Here is a 21,154-nt window from a genome sequence, read left to right on the forward strand (position 1 = left end):
TGGATTACAGCTTTGGCTAAACAAGCTCGACTATACGAGATCCAGTAAAGAACGAAAATTAAGCCACTTACCAGCTGATTCCAGTATTCTGTGCGTCTCATATTCTTCCCATTCATCTGTTAATTTTAAAAGTAAAAGAGGATATAGTGCATGAATAGCAAGCATTTACTTATTATGCAACATGTTGGCTTTTTCTACTTCAAGTTACCATAATCTTTTCTCTTCTTTTGGTTTGACTTTCGTACCTGAATCTACACATCACCAAATGAACTTCTGCGGAAAAAATATTTTGATTTGAACAAAAAGCGAATTGTTTTGATCTTGGGCATCTCACAGGTCTTCTCAGTGCGTAATAGGAACTTAAAGCCAAGTGACTGATCATGTCTCATGGAAATTTCTTACCCTGTGTAAACATTACCAATAAAAAACACTTGGCTTTATCGAGAGTTTCTATTAGTAACATCTTCTTTCACACGAACTGTTACAATAATGTTCGGAAAAGTTTTCTATCAAAGACATCTGTCAAGGTCCATTAACAAGTCTGTTATCAATCATATTTATCTGTAATATGATGTGCTACGTCTGATAAGTTTGCTAGTAAAACAGTAGTAGTGTTTAGCATCAACACAGTATGAGCGGTAAGCAATTAAGGGAGTTAATCCCTCATTTAGGCCTTATTCCCAACATAATCCCTCTAAAGTTATTTTCAGACTTGGCATCTAGTCCTCAAGTGGATAACGTTAACACGCGAGTTACGTGGATGTTTTCGTGGAGGATGAAAATGTGCGTTAGGTCGGTTTGGCTGTCTACGTGAGTAAAATTCGAGTCACAGGACTGGCTACTTCTAGGACCTCGGGGGATTTCTGAATCCGGAAGTGATCCAAAAATAACTGATCTTATTTTCAATTCGATCCCTGCTCGATATGTGGTAAAAAACGGTCTTTCGTGTTTGAAACATCACATAGGACTGACCATTGGAGTGTTCTAGTATCTAATTAAATTTTGTGCGAAGTCACGTGGGTAGAGTGTTTCAAATGGTTTGTTCGGAAAACGTCTTCAGTGACATTTATCCTCCACGGAAAAACAATTAGGGCCCGGTAACAAATTTTTGATGGATCCCTGAACTTGAGTTATTTTAGAGAGGGGTGCCTAGTTCCCCGCGGACAATGTTACCAAGTGCGTTTAGCTGGATGTTTTCGTGGAGGATGAAAACGCACGTAAAGCCGCGGCTTAGACTGTCCGCGTGGTGGAACAAAATCACAGGATTGGCTATTTCTAAACCCTCTTGAAATTTCGGAAATCGGGAGTAATCTAAAACTAACTTGACAGGGATTACTTCAGCAGGAATGAGACATATATGGGAAATTTAAGTCTCCTAGCCTTCATTCTCTCTTGGTAGTGCTGACATGTTACGATTCTGGATTTAAGAATACAGTACAAACAAACGTTTCATTGATCCATTTATGCATGGGTGTGAAACTACGATAATGCATCGTAATATCTCGTGCTATCTGGATAGCCTCCGGCCTCCGATCAGACCTCTATTCAACGATCACCTCTTCCAAGCCAGAGCACCGTGAGAATCCATTCCAGATCAAAAATAGTTTGAAGATGTAAATAACTTTTAATAGAAATTATCACAAAATCACTTCACGCTGACGATCGGCTTTCATCACGAACAGGAAAACATCGTAAAATTCACCTTGGGAAGATTCATCTTCGTGACCATCCTCATCGAGGTCGCCACATTGTTGATGCCTGACCATAATACCTGCAGGTCCTTGCGCTACCGAAATGAAAAAAAAATCAACGTTATTACATTAATACTCTGTGATCACTTTAAACGAGGTAAGGAAATAAAGCCACAGTTTGATTGTAATAAAGTTACTGAGCACTTAAATCGCCTTCATAAAGAAACACGAGCGGAAATATGTCAAGGCATTGATCCGTGAAGAACAAAACTTCCCAAGCAAGACCAAATGTTATCACTGGTGCAACTTAGGTGCTTTTCAAGACCAAAAGATGACCGTTCCCACGGCTCTTCAAAAAATATACACTCTCCATTCCTTAGGGGGGGGGGGGGGGGGGGGGCGGGAGGTACAGGGTAACACAGGCACTAGGAACGAGATTGTGTTGATACTACCTGGTGCGCATGTTCTATTGTGTAGGTTATTTTCTCTCTTATTCACACTCTCATACCCAGAGTCCTTCTTCCCTTTGACCAGCGGTCCCTAGGTCTGGTTTGAAGTGCCAAAATACCAGCATTTTTAGAACAATTTTCACTAGAGTGTCAAAAAGTGATTGATTTTACCTCACCATATCACACGACTGGCTTAGAAAACTAGCGCCATTTTCTCGTCCAATCAGAAGTAAAACCAAAACCAATCGTGACTCGCGCGCACGTGTTTTTCCGCGCTTCACGTCAGCTTCGTGTATTTTTGTGTAGTTTTGATTGGTTCATTGAATTGTCTTTGTCCTTTGTAACTGGCTAGAGTAATAACATTGGTTTGGTTTTACGACACTTAATTGACAACAGCTCTATTGTGTTAAAACCAATCAAAATCGATCCTGCAACGGAACTCTCGAGAGACGCTCGCTTTGTCAGGCTTGCACAGTAATGAGCAAGATTCGAGGCACAAGATTGTCCTTGTCACAACAGAAATCTAGCTTATCTCGAGCTACCGTCACAGGGCTGTCCAAGCAAATTGTTTTCGTTATTAATTCCAATCACATTCTTCAGGAAAATTGTCACACTCGTATCATATGAAACAAGTCGACCTCATTTCCTCATGGTCACCGACCTCTACTGTGGCGTCTCCATATATACAGTTTTTTGGTTTTGGATTGGATAATGGTTTCTCTTCTGAAATCATATTTTGTGGTATGGAAACAAGTTTGGTATAATCTGATGATTTATGTTGTTCGTGGTAATTTTTGCCAAGCTACAAAATTCAGCTCCACACTAAATACACTCTGTTGTTCTGTTGCTTTCCTCTATAAAAACGGATCCCAGAATTCACTGTTCAAGGGTCACAATTGTTTTTTTCTTTGGAGGACAATTCTAAGAGAAGAGAGGTTTTCCAAAAAAACTATTAGAAGCATGTTAACTGATTTTGTTCCATTCTTGTCGAAATTTCGTTTCGTAGTGGACAGATTAGTGGCGCAAAATTCCAGTCACATTTGTGTTCAGCGAACTCGTTATTGAAATTCCGGTAATTATAAAATTACGACGTACGAGAAAGGATGGGTGTGTGGGCGATTTAACGCTCTGATTGGCTAATTGTAGGGCATTATTCTCCCGCAATGCCCACGGGCCGATTACGTGCTCGCAAAAACAAAGCAGAAAGCCGCATAATAAACAACTTACGAACGTTCGGTCTTTACGGGAAAATCTCAAACCTCGGCTTTGCCGTATTGACCTCGCTATCCCTCGGTCAATACCGCAGGGTCTCGGTCTGAAATTTTTCCGTAAAGACCTCACTCTCGGTTAATAAGTATTTGATATAGGCCTTGTCCCCAAGGAAAACGCTCTCAAGTTATTTTTAGGTAACTCTTGGTTATCTAAAATAAATTGTCTAGAAAAAGCCAATCCTTCAGCGCGGATTTTGTTCTCGTGGACAGTCCAAGCGGATTTCCGCGCATTTTAAAATAAGTTGAGATCAAAAATACATCAAAAGGTGTTAAAGGGCCCCAATTAGAACTGGAGGAGTTCAGTTAAGCACTGAACATAAAAATAATACAATCTGAGTAAGATACAGAGATCGCTAGCACTGTTGATCATCACATCCCAGCCAACAGTAAAACATTGCTGTTGAACACAAGCTTCCATTTTCCCAGAAATATTATAAGCCTCGTGCTTGCATTATTACCATGGAAAAAAAGTAAAAATGGCATTAGGAAAGGAATATCTCTTACCAACAGGAGCAGTTTCACTTGGAGGAGGAGGTGGAGGAGGGGGCCCTAAAAATACAAAAATGACACTATGGTAACGTCACCTTCCAAGAGACGGTAAATGCTAAATAATAATTATTTCCGATTCTTTTTAATTTCAATCTACCACAACCTATCGACTCTGTGATGGTTGGTCTGAAGTTATTTATCAAACATGAGAGAGAGTGTCTTACCACATTTCCAAACACCGAGAAAAGAGTGAAAAAAAAAAAGACGTGCAACGGAACATTTTTGACGAACTTCGAAATGTTTGGTGATGTGATAGAAACAGTCATGAATGCTTGATGTCTCTTCTCAATCGAAGCTAAAACTTAGGAAAAAATGGAAAATAAAATCGTAAAATATTTCCTCATTAAGATAAGATATCCAAAAACCGTTACGGTTATGATTTCTTTTGTTTAAACTTGATGAATTATTATTGAGTAACTGCGTTTTCGCGCGGAATAAAGCTTCGTACGGAATCGTAATTAAATTGTAATACATTTTTATGGCGCTAAATTCTTCTCCCCGCTTTAAAATCGCCCGAGATTCGACGGGAAAAAATGTATACTAGTTATCATTTGTTTCCCATTTCATGGAACACCTGGTTCGCTCGCACGACGCAAGCATACTATTAAGCGCAAGAACAAGCACAAGGGCCTCTTGGGGGAGGGATGGTGAAGGGCCTTGGCGCTGACACACCAAGTGACATGCTGCAGACACAAAATCACTGACAAGGAAATGTAGCAAACCATTTTCTTGGGCCATTTTACAGGGATAAAAAGAAAAGAAAATCACAACCGCGAAGGAGGTTTGGATATCCGGTCTAATTAGCATAGATTTTGACGATTTTACTTCTCCCTTTTCTCGTTAGTATTTGTTTCCATTGAGAAGATATATCAAACACTCGAAACAGGGTTTCATCGGCTATCTAAACAGCTCGAATTTCGTCAAAAATACTCCGCTGCGCGTCGTATTTTCAACTCTCTTCTCGGTGTTTGGATATTCCGATGAAACACTGTCTCTCGCGTTTGATATCTTACATCCCATGGTGTCATTACGTGAAACCGAGCGTCACGCGTCACGCCATGTGATAAGCGTCACAAGTAGATGAATGACCTACTCTGTAACCACACCTGCAATGTCCGACCAGCCACAATAGCCCTTTTCACGGTTAATTTTTTTCTTTGTATTACGATACAATCTAGCATATATGTGAGGCAATTTCGGGCTATTTGGTAGTTTCAGTCCGAAATCGCCTCGTATCCACGTTGGATTGTATTGTAATGCAAATGGCAAACCTATCCGTGAAAAGGACTGTTAACGTGTCATTGATTTGATTTCACCAATGACATGACACCGAGGAAAGCTGATTGTGCTGCGAGCATTGGTATATGGGAACCCACTGAAAAAATAAAAGGACCCAAGTGTGCAGTTTTAGGAAACACTGTGGCTGTAAGCTTATAAAAATGAAAAACCAAGTACAACTAATTAAATATTTGGAGCCTATAGAAGCGGCTGCTGCAAATAAAGTCTGATTATCTTTTTCTTTCTTTGAAAACGAAGCTGACTAAAAAAAATATTTCGTACCGTCTCAACCGTCTCAAGCAACTTTACTACCCGCTACCGCTCTCATATCGTTTGCTTCTGAAATTAAGGCCCCATTAGGAAGGGGTGTCTGAGTGTCCCATATCCCGTTTATTTTTGGTCTAAACTTTCAATATTTACGACTTTTCTATACTCGATATCCCAGGATATCTGTTCTAACTATTCGATATACTTTGAATTTTTCTCCCATCAAATATACTGTATCCAGGTAATGTCTTACCTAAAGGTTCCCTATCCGGAAAACCCCTAATAGTACCTCTAAATCTGAAGGTTCTGTCAACTTGTGGATGCAGTTAACGTTAAATCCAAAAGCAAGCCTCTCTGTTCATAAGTGTCCAAGAATTCAATTCCAGTTCTAATGACAGTTCCACGATCACAGCATACTTACAAAATATTTAGAGGTTCCCACTTACCATGAGCAATCATTTCCCCGCTTTGATAAATTATCTTCTCATGCTTGCCAGCATGGCCAGGCCTGAACTTTCTCTTTATAGCACTCAGAAATGATTTTTTCTCTGTCAGGTAGAGGAGACAAAGTTCTCTATAATCAACTTAAATGAATATTTAGAATTCATTCATTGTTTGAAAAAGGCAAAATAAAATCTGGCTTTTGCTAACGTAATTATACCTTTTGTTCCTTTCACAGAGCAGACCTCTTGGATAAAATGGTCAGAACATTGAGCAAGAGACTCTGCCATTTCTTACAGTTCAAGTACCTTTTCTAATTGATCACTATGTGCAAATCGTAAGAGAACATTTAAGTTAGCGAATATTATCTTTTATACCATGCCATAGAAAATACAGCCAATCAGAATACAGGAAAGCCGTTGTATATCCGACGATATTACCTCCAACCTTCCCATCATGCGCTGCGCGTATGTCGCATTGGTTGTGTAGGTCACTGTATTCTCTATGGGATGGTATAACATTATAGTTATGCAACGTTCTGTCGTGATATACCATGATGGAATATCCCACTTGTCACTTGTATTTTCTTGGTATACACACTCGCTTAAAGTGTGTATACCGTGAAAAAGCAAAAAGACTCGTGGTAATGTTGCAGCAGGAGCCATAATCGGGGACGGAGACCGTAAGTCTTGGGATCCGCGCGCACCTATGATATGGGACAATTTGTCTATTTTTAGAACAAATTGTGCCATCCTGACGTCATATATCCGCGCGGATCCACGCACATGTCGGGGGCTCTCGCGTGGATGTTGTCACGTTGCCTGATCAGATGGTGAGTGGCGATATTCTCTTGCAGATTTTTCCGCACAGCGATGGCAGGGAATAAAACAGGGAATAAGAACCAGGGCTCCTATATTTAGTTTTATGCTTTGAGATAATGGAAAAGGTGAGTTTTTCAGGGTCGAAAACAAGACTTCAATTTCGAACTGTGAATGAATAATATGTGCTCGCGCTAGTTGCACGAGTAAGATTTTGCGTTTTTTCTGTGAAGAAAAGTTATGTAAGAAAACTTTTTACTCTGGTATCGAATTAATTTGTGAGTTTCCCAAACAATGCTTAATCTTATTGTTTCTGTTTGTTTGGCGAGTTTGCAAAAGTTTTTTAAAGGCAAGTCTGAGGCGAACAAGTAGCTCATTTGCATGGTGCAGCGCATGCACTTTCAAGTCCCAGGTAGGTGTTTTCAATTGTCAACAAATCTTGACAAAAATTTGTTTCGTTGTGTTTTGTGCTGAGATGCTGCAACAATTTTCAGCAACGCCAAAAGGCTGCTAATATCAGGTGTGTTTCTTTAACATAGTGAAATTTTACACTGCGAAAATAAAATAGACAAGGAGTTTTGATAACCCAACCAACAAAATCGAAATCGTTATGTGAGTTGATAAAGAAAGCGTCATCGTAACTTTGCTGTATTTCTGCTGTATACATATTTTCAGCTAAGCTTTTAATATGTTCTCAAACATTTATCAACCTTAAACATATTTAAAAACTAGAGATATTATATGAGTTCGATGCACGTTTTCAAACGAAAGTGCGGAAGTCCAATTTGTCATGTCTTACTGACTGTACAAAACACGCATCAGCGGTCGCTCTTATTCATGGACAACAGACAATTTATTGGATTTTTACACAAACAAAACGGAGCAGCATCTACAGAGATGAAATTTATTGTCACTTATGGGGCCTTGATAAAACATCAAGCGTTGCTTACAATTCAGGCGAAATTCAGACTTGCATTTATTTATTTATTTATTTTTTTACTCTTCGGTCGAGATAGACCCTGGCGAAATCTTCGCAAGCGTGTGGCAAGAGGAGGGAAACTTTGAAGTCCTGAAACGCTGCTGTATCCAAATATATTCAACTAGTTTTTTGCTGTGTTTTGGAAAAGCTGTCAATCTTCAACATATGTGAAACTTAGAGTGGAGTTATGTGGAGCCCTTGTAAAAGAAGCTGAGGAACACAACTTGGTTAGTGATATAAAGCGGCACATAGCTAAGTTTGACACTGTCTTACTTCACTCAAATTGGAGCAGCTCACGACGAAAACACTGAAGCAAAATTTCAACAGACATGAAAGTATTGAGTTGTGGGCCAAAAGCATCAAACATTTGGAGAATTTCGGACGCCATTTCCCCGCGCTACATCCGCAAAAATCCTCGCAGCATGTACGCGCGTGTGCCGCACGGGATGGCGCAATTTGTTCTAAAAATAGAAAAATTGTCCCATATCACGGGGACAGCCCCAATACTAGAAATGGCGCGCGCTTACGGTCTCCGTCCCCGATTATGGCTCCTGGTTGCAGTAATTATCATGACTACGACATAGCAGACATGTTTTCAGTCAAAAAATTGGCCGATGTTTTCAAGTTTGCTGTCTTGACCTTCTTCAGAGATAAGACTCCTAAGTAGAAATGAGCAAAGAAAAACTCATAGGATGCTTGACTCTAACACGAATGGTCTAAGGCTGAAAAGTTAAAGTGTCAAATAGTTCGTTTACTTTAGACGTTTAAGGCTTAGCCCTTCCTCGGTATGCTGAAGATATTCCACATACTGAAGAAGGGCTCAGCCCGAAACGAACTATTTGACACTTTAAAGAGCTTTTTCGGACTTCTCAGTATCCTGGATTGTTATTTTCCGGTCAATAACAATTCAAATTTTGTACACGAGAAAGGTACCTTGATTAAATTAAAACACACCCTTTGTGCCAACGGTGTCGGTATTTGAGAAGTTTAACCTTAAAAGCCCATACTGCTCAGGCGGATCTAGGTGGGGGTTCGGGGGGGGGTTCGGTCGAACCACCTAAATTTAAAAAAAAAATGAGAAATATAACATGCTGACTTGTCCTCAGAATGCCGGGGGGGGGGGAGGATGACCCGCACCCCCTACAGGGGACCGCTTTCGAACGTCCGTATCTCGAAACCTCTTCTATAAATCCCTGTATCCGCCCCAGATAGAGGGTGTCAATGGGATTAACTGATTAGCGTATAATGATGGTTTTTTCCTATCGTAACCGTATAAACCACAAAATATGAACTGACTAACATAGAAAAGATGATCGACTTTTTAGCGTATGCGGTTCGGCCAAAGGTTACTGACTTTTCACGACAAATGACAACATTTTTAGGGTACAAATGTAAATTCTAGTTTACTTTGACCTCGTCTAAAGCTCTTTATTCCGTCATATTTCGTCTGGTGTGTATCCTATTGGAGTTTGATCCTGATTGGTTCTCATTTTGTAACATGCTCCGAGCCTGTGGTCTGGCTGCGGTTTTAGTTACCAGTTCCAGGCTTCTCTCTTCGCTTCTTTGCAAAGCGCTTTACTGTAAAACCTCTGCTTACGGTCATCTCGTTAATACGGTCACCTTGTTATTACGGCCACTTTTTTTGTCCCGGCGAAACACCTATAAGTTTTCTTATAAGAAAACCCTGTTAATGCGGCTGCCTCGTTACTACGGCCAAAGGTCACATTCTGAAATTCAAACCTGGATAATCCTTTATAATTTTACTCCGTTTAAACGGCCACTCAAACCAGTTTTGTTCATCCTTCCATGGTTAATATTGTACGTAATAATTGAAGATTCAATTTTTAAATAAACTATATCTGCGTTCCGGATGTTTATTAAAGAACAGTCGTTTAGAAGTGTAATTGTGATGCATGTATATCAATTAAGACGTCACTCAATTAAGACCAACCTTGCCGTTAATCAGGCGGCCACTCCGTTAATACGGCCAAATTTTCATGGCCCGTTAGTGACCGTTAATTTGCGGGGCTCCACTGCGAAGCTCACGAACAATTTCGCTCAAGACTTTATTTCCGGGGTGACTTAGGCATGCAGCTTCAATAATTCCAAACGCCACGTATAGAGTGTAAATGAGAAAGCTAGGGAGCTTGGAGTAAATTGCTTTGAGCCGAAATTGTTTTGCCAAGCGAGGCCGACTACACGAACAAATTATCACAGAAATTAAGCTTACTTTTAGTGTTCAGTGTGCCGTTTTGCTAAACATTAATGATATCATAACGGTTTAAAAGACGCGTATAGGAGTCCACAGCGTAACACTAACTGCGTAATAGGTAGGAAAGGTAAAGTCTGCATATGAGCTACGTGGCCCATCAGGCCGGAGCTTATCCCGATTTCTGTAGCATGAAGCGAGTAGGGGTATTTCTACGCTAGTCCATCGCAGGACCCTAGCACTCGAACCCCCAGCATTAAAGTCGCCGGTACTCATTTGTAGACCTGGGCGGAGAGAGGCGCTGTGAGAGTGAAGTGTCTTGCTCAAGAACACAACACACTAAATCCGGAGTCGAGCACACTAACCATGAGGCCACCGCGCCTCCAAATCACGTCACTTTCAATAATTTAAAATGAGCTAATTTTGTTTCAATCATGACTTATTTTGAAAACGAAGGTCATCCAAAACTCATAAAAATCGTAAAATCATACAAATTAACTGCCAGACTAATCTCCGTTTTTACTGTTTACTGACTAACATTGTTTCGAACAGTTTACTGACTAAATGGCTTATTCTCAGCTGTTTACTCTGGGTGTCTGGAAAACCCGAGTAGCGAATAGCGAATAGCGAATAGTCGCGAATAGCGAACAGCGAATAATTCCGAATAGTGAATAGCGAATGGTACGAATAGTGCGAATAGTGGCGAATAGTGGCAAACAGTGGCAAATAGTGGAAAATAGTAGTAAATAGGGTACCCAATATCTCGCAGTCAACCTCGAAGCAACTTAGGATGGGATTTTCCCGCTAAAAAGCACAGACGCTTATCAGTACAAAAGGTGTTTCTAAACGTAGTTTCTTCTGTTTTAACCGCTGCAAAAGGGTAAATACGTCTTTATTAGGTTATCCTTGTGTTTTCTGTTTTCTTAATGTCGGCGATGGACAGCCTACTAGCCTGAGTCCGGAGAAGAAAAGGTAACAAATTCACTGAAATTCTGTTGCTTATTTGGATAATTAATTAACGCTGGATATTAGATCTAAAGCGGTGACTATTGACGACTGTTCGTCACTATTTGCCACTTTTCGCGACTGTTCGCCACTATTCGCACTATTCGAGACTATTCGCACTATTCGGGGTTATACGCTATTCGCTATTTGCGACTATTCGCTATTCGCTACTCGGGTTTTCCAGACACCCGTTCACTGTCTAGGGCTATACGTATACCCCATTGACACCCTCCAGATACTGAGAGTTTGGTATTGATATGTCAATGAGGCGTGAAGCAAAATAAACTAGAGCCTTAAATAGATTGACTTACCCAAACTCCTTTACAGGCTCTGAGACGTCGGCTTCAAGAGGAATTTTAGAATCACCACCAGTATTAACCTCGGGGGTAGGTCTGACCAATCTCATCTGAAGTTGAGAGCGATGCTTAACTCCGTAATCTAATTTATCACAAAACAAAACGTGAAGTTAGAACAAACAAGTTTTCAAAATCGAAATAAGTTTGATTGACAGTTATCAGTCACCTAACGTTGAAGTTACTTTATTGTTACTAACACTTAATAAACAGTTTACCTTGCAGACGGCCTTTGTCTTTTTCCGGATCAAAAACTCTCCCGTCCATTGCAAATGTAACTTTCTCCAGATTTCTGTTTCTGCCCTCCATTTCAACCTTTTTCACCAAATCCTTGAATGTTTCTTCAGGACTGCATCTGAGACCGATTGCGTAGTTCGAAAACCAAACGTCGACAAATATCTCAAGAAAGGCAACATTCACTTTCAACTCCAGCTTTGATCCAGAGCAGAGACCATGGCTTGTTAAGGTTCCTTCATCTTTGGAAGGACGCAGTGGCTTTCCATTGAAGAAGAATATGGCTTCTTCGTTTTCTTGCAGGGAGCTACATAAAGGTATTTCTTCCATGAGCGCTGTCAGGCTTTTTTCTTTATCTATCTTCACGGTATGTGAATCGCCATTTTGATCTTCTACTGTGATGTCAATATACTCTGGGACCTTAACATCTACAGTCGGCTGTGGATTGCAAATGAGTTTTCGAGGAAGGCCTTTCCATGGTGCATCTGAAAGGAGAGCACTTCCAAGGTAGAGCTTTTGGTCCCCAGAGGGGACACCGAGCTCTCTTTCTATCTGTTCCATTAGATCATGGACCTTTGCCTTGCCCGGATTTAACTTCACAGAAAAGGTTTTACGTGAGGATGTCTTGACTGTAATCTGCATTTCCGCATCAAGTAATCTCAGATTTCCCGAAGCTTGTTCAAGCAAATTTCTGTCCAAAAGAAACAGAATTTAAGGCAGTTTTAGCAGCGAGGTTGTATTTGAAACTACGGCACCCCTGTTTCATATTCAATTTCCTTGTTGATCATTCTACATTTGGCCAACATTGGTCCTCTCTCTAGGATCATACTATTTGCTAGTGAGAGCCGTCCATTTAGCTTTGGCCAAAAGAGGCGTCAGTGCAGATGCCAAATGCGCTACAGATCTATCGTACAATTACTAATTAATCATTAAAATTCGTACCACGAGATGTCATTATAGAATGTAGGCTGTCTAGAAACCAAAACACCTTCTTTCTCCTCTCGAACGTGAGGTGCTAAGTGGTGATGCGGGGAAGTGATAGTCGCAGGACTTGCGAGTCCAGCGAGTACGAAAGAGAAGAAAGAGAGATAATTTTCGCGCTTCTCCCAGATCTCACAGCACGCATTCATAGACTCTCTTGCACGCGAAAAAGAACGACTGTTTTATAGCTTAAAGGTTTTTACAAATGTCAATGTCCAACCACATTCACTGACCTTAGACGCGTGAAATTTGATAGCACCTGGTTGTCTAGAACAAGAACTTGATCCGGGTCGAGTCCTTGATTCAACTTGGTTTGTACTTCACGTTTTAGGTCACCAACTGTCGCGAATGGAGGCATATTCATATCCAATGGCTGCGGCGAATAAGAAATAACAACTGGTATATTCAGGAACGCTTCTGGTGTGAACACGCACTTCACAACACCATTTTCGGAACGGCCCGACTCGATGCCTGCTTCTCTTGGCGCCGTTTTAACGCGATAGAAGGTGAATTTCTTAGCCTCTTTAACTGGTCTCTCTATCGATAACTCTTGCTCTCCATCAACAGTCCACCCTCCTACATCATAACCATCAATGGATATATCCAAATGGCAACCTAAACGAGGAGAAGGAATCATATGCGTGTTCTACAATAGCGGTAAGCCGAAAATTTTGGTAAAGTCGAACCCTCGATAACGGATTCCTCCCACCCCTTCTTTCAAATAACTTCGCTAAGCGGACATCTTTAAGCTGTTAAGCTTAAGAAAACATCTTTCATCATCTTTCTTGGGCAAGACATACAAGCAAACACCTACTGAGTCTGATTTATATTCCTTCACAACTTTGTCATCAGTCAAAGCTGTATAGTGCGCATTTGAAACATTCTTTTATTTTACACTTTCTAGTGAAACGAGTGTCTCGCACACTGGTTTTGATTCAATTTTTGTGAAAAGATGGATGCAGTATTGACTTACTGGATTCACTTCTTACCGTAGGCATGAGTGTTTTTAACATGTATCTTGTATTGCGTTCCGCTCTTCAATTCCACAAACTCTCCTTCAGGGGTCTTGAAATGTTTCCCGCCTATTATTTCCACGGTGTAGCCCCCGCAAGCCAAAAAGTTGACGTATCGCACGGGCACTGGACCGACAGAAGGATCATGTTGGACCCGGCCGGATGAGAGGGCCTGAGCCCCACGGTGCTGTCCCGCCGCGTGTGAAGGTGCAGGGGCTGGGTTCATTAATCCTGACGAGGGACCTAAAATCCAGAGTTGAAGGAAAGTTAGCTCAGTTGTCTTTTTGGTGGACAGAAATATTGAATTCAGATGCAAAGCCACGCCCTTTCAATACATCACCATCAGTTACAGAGCGAGCGACCTTGCAGAGCACTGTTAACCCTTACCATGCTCCGACTCATTCTTGTCCCGAGAGCCGCCTGTTCCTCTTAGCCAGCGGGGTCTAATTGGCACGAGAAAAAGGTGGTTCTGGAAACTCATGATTTAACTGGCTAGAGTCTTCAACTAAGATTTTTATTAATTCAGCACTCATTCAAGGGAAAATGACGCGTTTCATTTTCGATAACATCCACTGGTCGCTCTCAAACTAAAAACATTCGATTACTACTCCTGAAGACCTTAAACAGAGTTTTATATTAAAAACAGTTTACGACCCACTGACTGACTGACTGACTGACTCACTCACTCACTCACTCACTCACTCACTCACTCACTCACTGACTCACTGACTCACTGACTGACTCACTGACTCACTGACTTACTGACTCACTGACTCACTGACTCGCCGACTCACTGACTGCCGGACTGACTGACTGACCGACCGACCGACCGACTGACTGACTGACTGACTGACTGACTGCCAGACTGACTGGCTGACTGAACGACCGACCGACCGACCGACCGACAGACCGAGCGAGTGAATTTCTTCCCCAACTAACTGCACTTAGTAGACCTCTGGCCGGAATTAACTGGCATTCATGTGTCGTTAAGGAGACGACTTCACCAGCAGAAAATTATCCCCTTTATAGCCAGTTTTTAAACTTTCTAAAGGTGCAAGGAAAGAGATATAGCAAAGAGAGAATGGAGTTTATCAGACCTGTGGTCCTAAAAGGAAGAGCCACAACCGGTATATGCGTGGACGTTCCTGAGGATATTTATTTAGCCGGGAAAACAGCGGAGTATCTTGTGAGTGTACTGTCGAAACTGAGAGAAATTGAAACGCACCCAGGTTGAATCAGGACGGGGTGCTGACCCAAGGTTCAATGTTCCAGTTGTCACCCACTCGGAAGTATTGTATTGTATCGTTTTTAAAAAACTGAATTACCTAGTCTGCGTAGCAAACTTTTCAGCTTTTAAGAGCAAAAAAATTACGCCAAAATATTTACGTGTCCAAAATGCGGAAACTCTAATTAATTTGTAGAGAAACGCTTGCTACGCAGACTTCAAATTTACATCTGGCGTGATCGATCTCGGATACCTTGATTATTTCCAGCAGATGATGAAATATCATTGCGCATTACAGCTAGACACTGACCAAGTTGTGGAGTTCGCTCCTCTCCACCGCGGGCACTGTAGATCGCAGGAGTACTATCAGAATCTGCAGCACTGCGCGACAATGGCTGACGAACTAGTTGGACAGAAGATGTCAACGCTGCACTTTTAGCTACTTGAACAGGTTCCGCTGGGGAATACATAAATGTATAATGAAGGTAAAATTTGTGTTTCAACTGAATTCCAGCCTTGACTTATCATGTGACTCTCACTTTCACATTGTAACAGTAACCATGGTAACTGATGTCTCCATGTAGCACAGGGTGCCATTCTGTTTTGAACAGATCAACTTTAAAACTTTTTTGTAAACATCCTGTACATATATTAAGGTGGGGGTTAACATGAAGGCCATATTTTTGCTGGGTATTATGGTTTGAATGCAAATATCTCGTTCACATTTCAAGCAGTGAAAAATCTCTCCGCTCATTTCACATAGCTACGTTTTGGGCTGTTTTGTAAATTTTTTGGTGATTTTTGGGTATATTTGGGGGTAAATAGTTTTTCTCAAAGGATTAGTAAAATTTATGGAAATAGGAAATTTTGAAAATTTGATGTTGTTTTAAAATTAGAATTTGAAGTTAGAAATTGGTAAACGTACACCAAACAGTTGCCCACCAACCTGGAGTGCCCTTTTGGGGGCAATCAACTGTCTGGTGGTGTTCCAAACCCCTTTTTATCCTTTTAATCCCTCTTTAAACTTACTAAAATTTCACTTAAATTCATGTGTACCGTGCCCCCGCCTTAAAGGCTGTGTCACACATTTCCTCTCAAAAAACGACTTTACCTACATGACAGTCAGACTCTATAACTGACTCACAAATTTTTGACAAATCTTTTCACTGGAAAAAATTGTCATGAGCTAAAACAAGACTTCTTTATGTTCAGTTTCCTATGCGATGAATCAGATAATGAATAAATAAATTAACTGATCAAATTGATTTGAATTATTCCTTGGCTTGTGTCCCTGTTTTCTGGAATAGCAGGATGGTTGTCTGTATTATCACCACCCCCATCAGTAGTCACGGTATCTCTTTAATCTGATAATTTAATTGAAAGAAGACTAATTACGAACTTAATGTCATTGTACCGCACTTCAACTCCAGTTTCCCTGAACTGGCAACTTCCGACGATAACGTGACAAACAACCTCACTTATCTCCCCAGTACTACGAGCTGAATGAGCAGCACGTGCTGGATCAGACGATCAGACAAGAGTATCGATAGTCAGAATAGTGCGTTAATGCTTTGCACCAATGCTATGGTTCGTTCCAACGCTCTGAAGGTAACAAAGCTACAATGTTTTAGGTCTCGCTACGATGAAGCTTACAGTTTGCTGACCTTTGGAACACAACTGCTGTAGCTAGCGATGCCGCCATGAACGGAGAACGTACGTCACACTCCCTTAACTATATTTTACTGGCGTGACAGTAAAATCTCATATTTTTCGACTGGGAAATAAAATTGCTACGATTGGTTATTAAATTGAACGCCATTTAAATCATTTTCGTCCCTAGAGCCCACGATCCTTCTGGCCTGCGGCAGGGATCGAGAACTCTCGATCCCTGCAGGCCAGAAGGATCGTGGGCTCTGGGGACGAGAATACAAAATTTATCAGTAGAATGTTTGATTTATTTTCACATGGTGTAAATAATATATTAACTAACTTCAGTGTTAAGAGTTCACTGTCAAAAAATATAGTTAATACTACAGACCCCCTACAAGTTAGCGCCTCTGGCGCTCGCTTGTAAGCCCCTCCAATTCAAACTACGCTTTACCATCCCCGTAATCTATCGAAGTGTTCAAATTTGTCCGATAACATTCAAATGTCGCAAATATTCTTACCATCACTCTCAACTTTGACCGATCCTGTTAAATAAGACTGTATTCTTCGTGCCAGATCTACTCTACCAATCGTTTGAAACATATCCTGTAGAAGGGACATATTTCGCGGACCAATTCTGATGTCTTGTTCGAGAACGTCAAAGAACTGTAATCCTGTACGAATGTTTTCGATTCGTCCGCGAGGAATGAAATCTACGGCAGCATATGTTAGCATCTCTAACTCTTTGCTGGAAAGATCTAATGATAATTCGATCAGCAATTTTCTGTAATGACTCAAGCAACCTTCGTCCTGCGCAGACGCCATTTCGTGAAAGGAAATAGTAAGCTACATATTTATCTGCACATTTTGTAGAGTACGGGGAAGTCTTTCCGCTTGTTACGTCCTTGTCACGGAATCTTTGTCTGCTGTTCCCAGCTCTTTTGTCACAAAATATCGGCAAGAGATCTGGAAATGAGCGGACAAGTAAAATGGCGGATGGATGGCAAAATTTGACGTTGTAGCTTTGTATCAAACCCTTTCCCTATTGAGGCTAGATTATCACATTATTTGGTATTTTCATGCTTTAGAAGAACCTGATAACTGTTCGATAAAGTTGCTTGCATTTCCATCGTCATGGCAGACATCGGATTTGACGATTCTTCCTCAGACAGGCTTGAAGGTTCACATGTTCACTCTGTTGTTGGAGGTTTGATACTAAAAGGAAGCAACAAGAAAACGACTTCATCCCCCAAGGAAAGCGTGTTAGGACTGAAGAAACTCGCGGAAGAGAAAAGGAAGCGAAAGCTTGAGGAAGATGACGAGGGAACGAAAAAGGTGAAAGCTCTTTCCTCAAATCGTGAAGCAAATTGGGAAGCAGACCGTAGAGATATGGAACTTCAAGGAGAGGCGAGACTAAGTTCGGGGAGTAAATCGAAATCACGTCATTACAGGACTGGATTAGTGGAAACTCCTTCGCATACTGGAGGTGTTAATGAAGAAATAAGAGAAAAGCAACTTCTGAGACTTGAGCGGGATCGAGAAACCAGAAGGGGTGGCGTGTATGCTCAGTCTAGGACAAAAGACAAAGACGAGAAGGGATCGAGAAGTGATAGAGAGGGGTATAGAGATAGAAGGGACAGATATGATGACCTTGACAAAAAGAGGTATGACAAAGGAGAGCGAAGTAGTCGTAGATCTCGAGACTACATGTATGATAAAGATGACAAGGGTAATTATTTTAAGGAACCACGAACAAGCCGAAGTGAATGGGAAGAGACACCATACAGAAGTAGTAGATCAGTGAGAGACGAGGGTTACACACCAAGGCACAAGTCAAAAGGTAATTGACCAGTATGCTGATATTCCAAACATTGCAACAACTCTGGCCTTGTAAACAAACATCAGTCTGTTCTTGCTCAGTTTCCCCCTGCAAATTGGAGTGACAAATATCAGTGACAGTTCCAGATTTCTTTATATCGTGGAGGCCCTGAAATTGTTTTCCAGCCTCTTGGGCCTTAATTAAAATAAAGTGGGGGCCCAAAATGCTTTTGGCTCATTGGGCCTTAAGTATTTTTGCCAATATTAAATGGGTTAAGGTCTTGAGGGGGAAATTTTAGGGGTTGGGCAGCTATGTTTTCAGTGGAGAAAGGAATGGGGTGTGTAAAGAGAGGTATCTGTTTACTCATGCTGCAAATGCTTTGCCAAAAGTTAAAGTTAAAGCAAAGTACAGTACCATTCAAATTTAAGTTACCACCTCTTGTCTTGTTTCTCGTGAGACACATCTTTTTTCTCTCAAGACAGGTCTCATTCCTCTTGAGAATCACTGAAGTTTAGTATGGAATATAGATGTTTGTTTACTCACAAGAAGCTGACATGAATATCAAAGGTCATTAAAGACAACTGCTACATGTCTATACCCAATGTTACCTGGGTCAGCCCATGCCCTTCTCTCCTCTTCTCCCCTGCCAACATTAAATTTACAGGATTTATGTATGTGACATACATGTACACACACTTATTTATAAATGACATTTTTGTCTCAGATATTAGAACTCCTTCACGGAGTAGTTGGGATGATGAAGATTCAACACCAAGCAGATCTAAATGGGAAATGCCATCTCCTAGCAGATCAATTAGTGAAGACATGAGAAGTGAACGAAGGTAAATATTTATATAAACATATAAATCATTAAAATTCAAGTACAAATAGATGAAATTCACAAAGCACTTTAAATTCATTATTAAAGTCGGTAACAATAGTTACTCTCGGTAACAATAATACATGTAATTCCCACACACTGCTGGGAGCAATGCCAAGCCGAACCACGTAAAACACTGATGCTACAGTATAATGATTATGTATGCACTAATGCTGATTAATCATTAACTCTTGTTTCATCGTTTGTCGTGCATTATTAAGCTGCATGTATGAAGCATACAGGAAGTTTAAAGAGCATGAAACCGGGCCTTTTCTAAACTTCAAGAGCACATTTGCACCATAACGGGGTGTAAAGATGACGAAAATGGGAACCATTAAAGATAGATCTAGCACTTAGCAATTTCTACCCAAATATTTAATATACAGTTACAATTTATACAATAGTTGAGCAAGCACTATGTTCATCAGATCCCATCGCCGAGTTGATGACACTCCTCGTTTTACTCCAACACATAAATACAATGTCTGGGAAGATGATCGCCGAAGCACAGGAGCCACACCAAGATTCTCTAAAGGAAAACGTGAGATCATGATTATAATAACCTCTTCCAGTGCATGGTAGTAAATATATATTGTGTACACGTGTGCATGTGCCATATACATGTATGAAGCTTTGTTCATGTACATGTACATTACCATGATTATCAGTTGAGTAAGGTGTGACTGAGCTTTGGTGACAAAGTTTTTGGGCTTAAAATTGCGATGTTGCCTTGGGCAACTTTCCTTGTTTCCCTTGGTAACAATATCATCGCCTGCAATTTTGTGCGCTTTGCTGTCTTAATGACATCAAAAGCTGACAAGGCTCCACTGGAAATGGAGCCAGTTGCCCATGACAACAACACAAGTTGAACATTAAAACCTGGTCACCAAACATTTGTCCTGCCTTATACTCAACTGATAATCGTAGTAAGATATTAATATTAAATGTGACCCTCCACTGGAAAACAGGGATAAAGGTGACAGCACGCTCACAACATGCTTCATTCTGGGTTGCTTCATTTACATTTTAGTCATCACATGCTAATTAAAACAACTCATGTAAAATAACGTCTGCATGAGAACCAAGTGGCATATTAGGCTGGAGCTTATCCCCGTTTCTGTAGTATGAAGCATCTAGGAGTATTTTTACTCCCACTTGGATGGGATGCTAGTCCATGGCAGGGTTACCCCCAGCATTAAGTTTGCCGCTACCCATTTACACACCTGGGTGGAGAGAGGCACTGTGAAAGGAAAGTGTCTCACCCAAGAATACAATGCAATGTCCCTGGCCAGGGCTTGAATCTGGGCCACTCGATTTGGAGACGAGCACACTAACCATGAGGCCAGGACTGTCGGTGTACCTCCCTCTCCTGCCAACTGAGAAAACTGTTATATTAGTGTGCATAGCCCAGGGTTAGTGGATTTTGCAGTCAGACTTGGTGTATTCTGTCCTTCAGTTGCCCAATGGGGAAGAAAAAATTTTATGGGGAATATTTTATGAGTACTCTAAGAAATGAAATGATTGATTTTAGTTTATATGAACTCAAAGTAATAATGCTAGTAAATTTTTTTTGGCAGGGGGGAATGGGGGGGGAGGGGGGGAATGGGTGGGGTTACCATAGGGCAAATGATTTTTGGTCTAGTACTGTACATCATAGTTACAGCTTGCCCAGAGGAAAAAGAATTCTGGCAGAATGTAATGGAGTCATGTATATATATTGTTCATAATTAACAGGGTTGTCCTTTTATTTTCTTTTACAACTCAGCTGAACAATGTAGTTTGTTTTTGATAGTTATATACAGCATCATTCAACTAACATGTGTTACTTTTAACAGGTTCCAAGGATGACAGTGAATCGGGTTTTCCCTCAGATGTTGACAAGGAAGAGTGGGAGGAAGAGCAGAAGGTATTCTGGAATTTTCATTGCTCTAACAGTTGATAAACTTGTGCAAAATTTGTTATTACATGTATGAACAGTAGAGCTCAAGGTTGGATTTCTCCATTGGGGTATGCTTATTAAGGAGTGTTGTTCTATTTGTCACAGA

At 40.9% G+C, this 21,154-nt stretch overlaps 2 protein-coding genes across 4 annotated transcripts in view; one reads left to right on the top strand and one right to left on the bottom strand.

The window, feature by feature from the left end:
- Positions 1–98: 98 nt before the first annotated feature.
- LOC110040221 (uncharacterized) lies at positions 99–17,330 on the bottom strand. 3 transcript variants are annotated; one of them, XM_089298234.1, is made up of 9 exons: positions 16,932–17,330; positions 15,017–15,220; positions 13,515–13,781; positions 12,759–13,140; positions 11,529–12,235; positions 11,269–11,395; positions 5,952–6,053; positions 3,916–3,960; positions 99–116 (listed from the first exon to the last, which is right to left on the bottom strand). In XM_089298234.1, the coding sequence occupies exons 1-7, from the start codon at positions 17,233–17,235 to the stop codon at positions 5,990–5,992; spliced, it is 2,055 nt and encodes a 684-aa protein (XP_089154360.1). In that variant the 5' UTR covers positions 17,236–17,330; the 3' UTR covers positions 99–116; positions 3,916–3,960; positions 5,952–5,989. The 3 variants fall into 3 exon arrangements, with proteins under 3 accessions (XP_089154360.1, XP_089154358.1, XP_089154359.1); XM_089298232.1 differs by lacking the exon at positions 99–116 and adding an exon at positions 1,703–1,780; XM_089298233.1 differs by lacking the exon at positions 99–116 and adding an exon at positions 1,745–1,786.
- A 15-nt stretch (positions 17,331–17,345) lies between these two features.
- Positions 17,346–21,154, top strand: part of LOC110039933 (pre-mRNA-splicing factor ATP-dependent RNA helicase PRP16-like) — a 20,425-nt gene continuing 16,616 nt past the window's right edge. The window contains exons 1-5 of the mRNA XM_020745119.2: positions 17,346–18,250; positions 18,954–19,071; positions 19,538–19,650; positions 20,945–21,015; position 21,154. The exon at position 21,154 is cut by the window's right edge and continues 155 nt beyond it. Of these exons, the coding sequence (XP_020600778.2) occupies positions 17,545–18,250; positions 18,954–19,071; positions 19,538–19,650; positions 20,945–21,015; position 21,154 (1,009 nt within the window). The 5' untranslated portion in view covers positions 17,346–17,544. The remainder of the gene's footprint in view (positions 18,251–18,953; positions 19,072–19,537; positions 19,651–20,944; positions 21,016–21,153) is intronic.

The sequence above is a fragment of the Orbicella faveolata genome, unplaced genomic scaffold (genome assembly GCF_042242905.1).
Source record: "Orbicella faveolata isolate gen_17 unplaced genomic scaffold, um_ofav_v1 contig_3, whole genome shotgun sequence".
NCBI classification, from domain to species: Eukaryota; Metazoa; Cnidaria; class Anthozoa; order Scleractinia; family Merulinidae; genus Orbicella; species Orbicella faveolata.

Bases quoted from the DNA above. Each gene is read 5' to 3' on its own strand.
- LOC110040221 (XM_089298234.1), bottom strand. From the start codon at position 17,235: ATGGCGTCTGCGCAGGACGAAGGTTGCTTGAGTCATTACAGAAAATTG. The intron at 15,221-16,931 runs GTAAGAATATTT...TGTATTCCCCAG, and splicing joins GGTCAAAGTTGAGAGTGATG to CGGAACCTGTTCAAGTAGCT. The intron at 13,782-15,016 runs GTATCCGAGATC...TCTGGATTTTAG, and splicing joins ATCTGCTGGAAATAATCAAG to GTCCCTCGTCAGGATTAATG.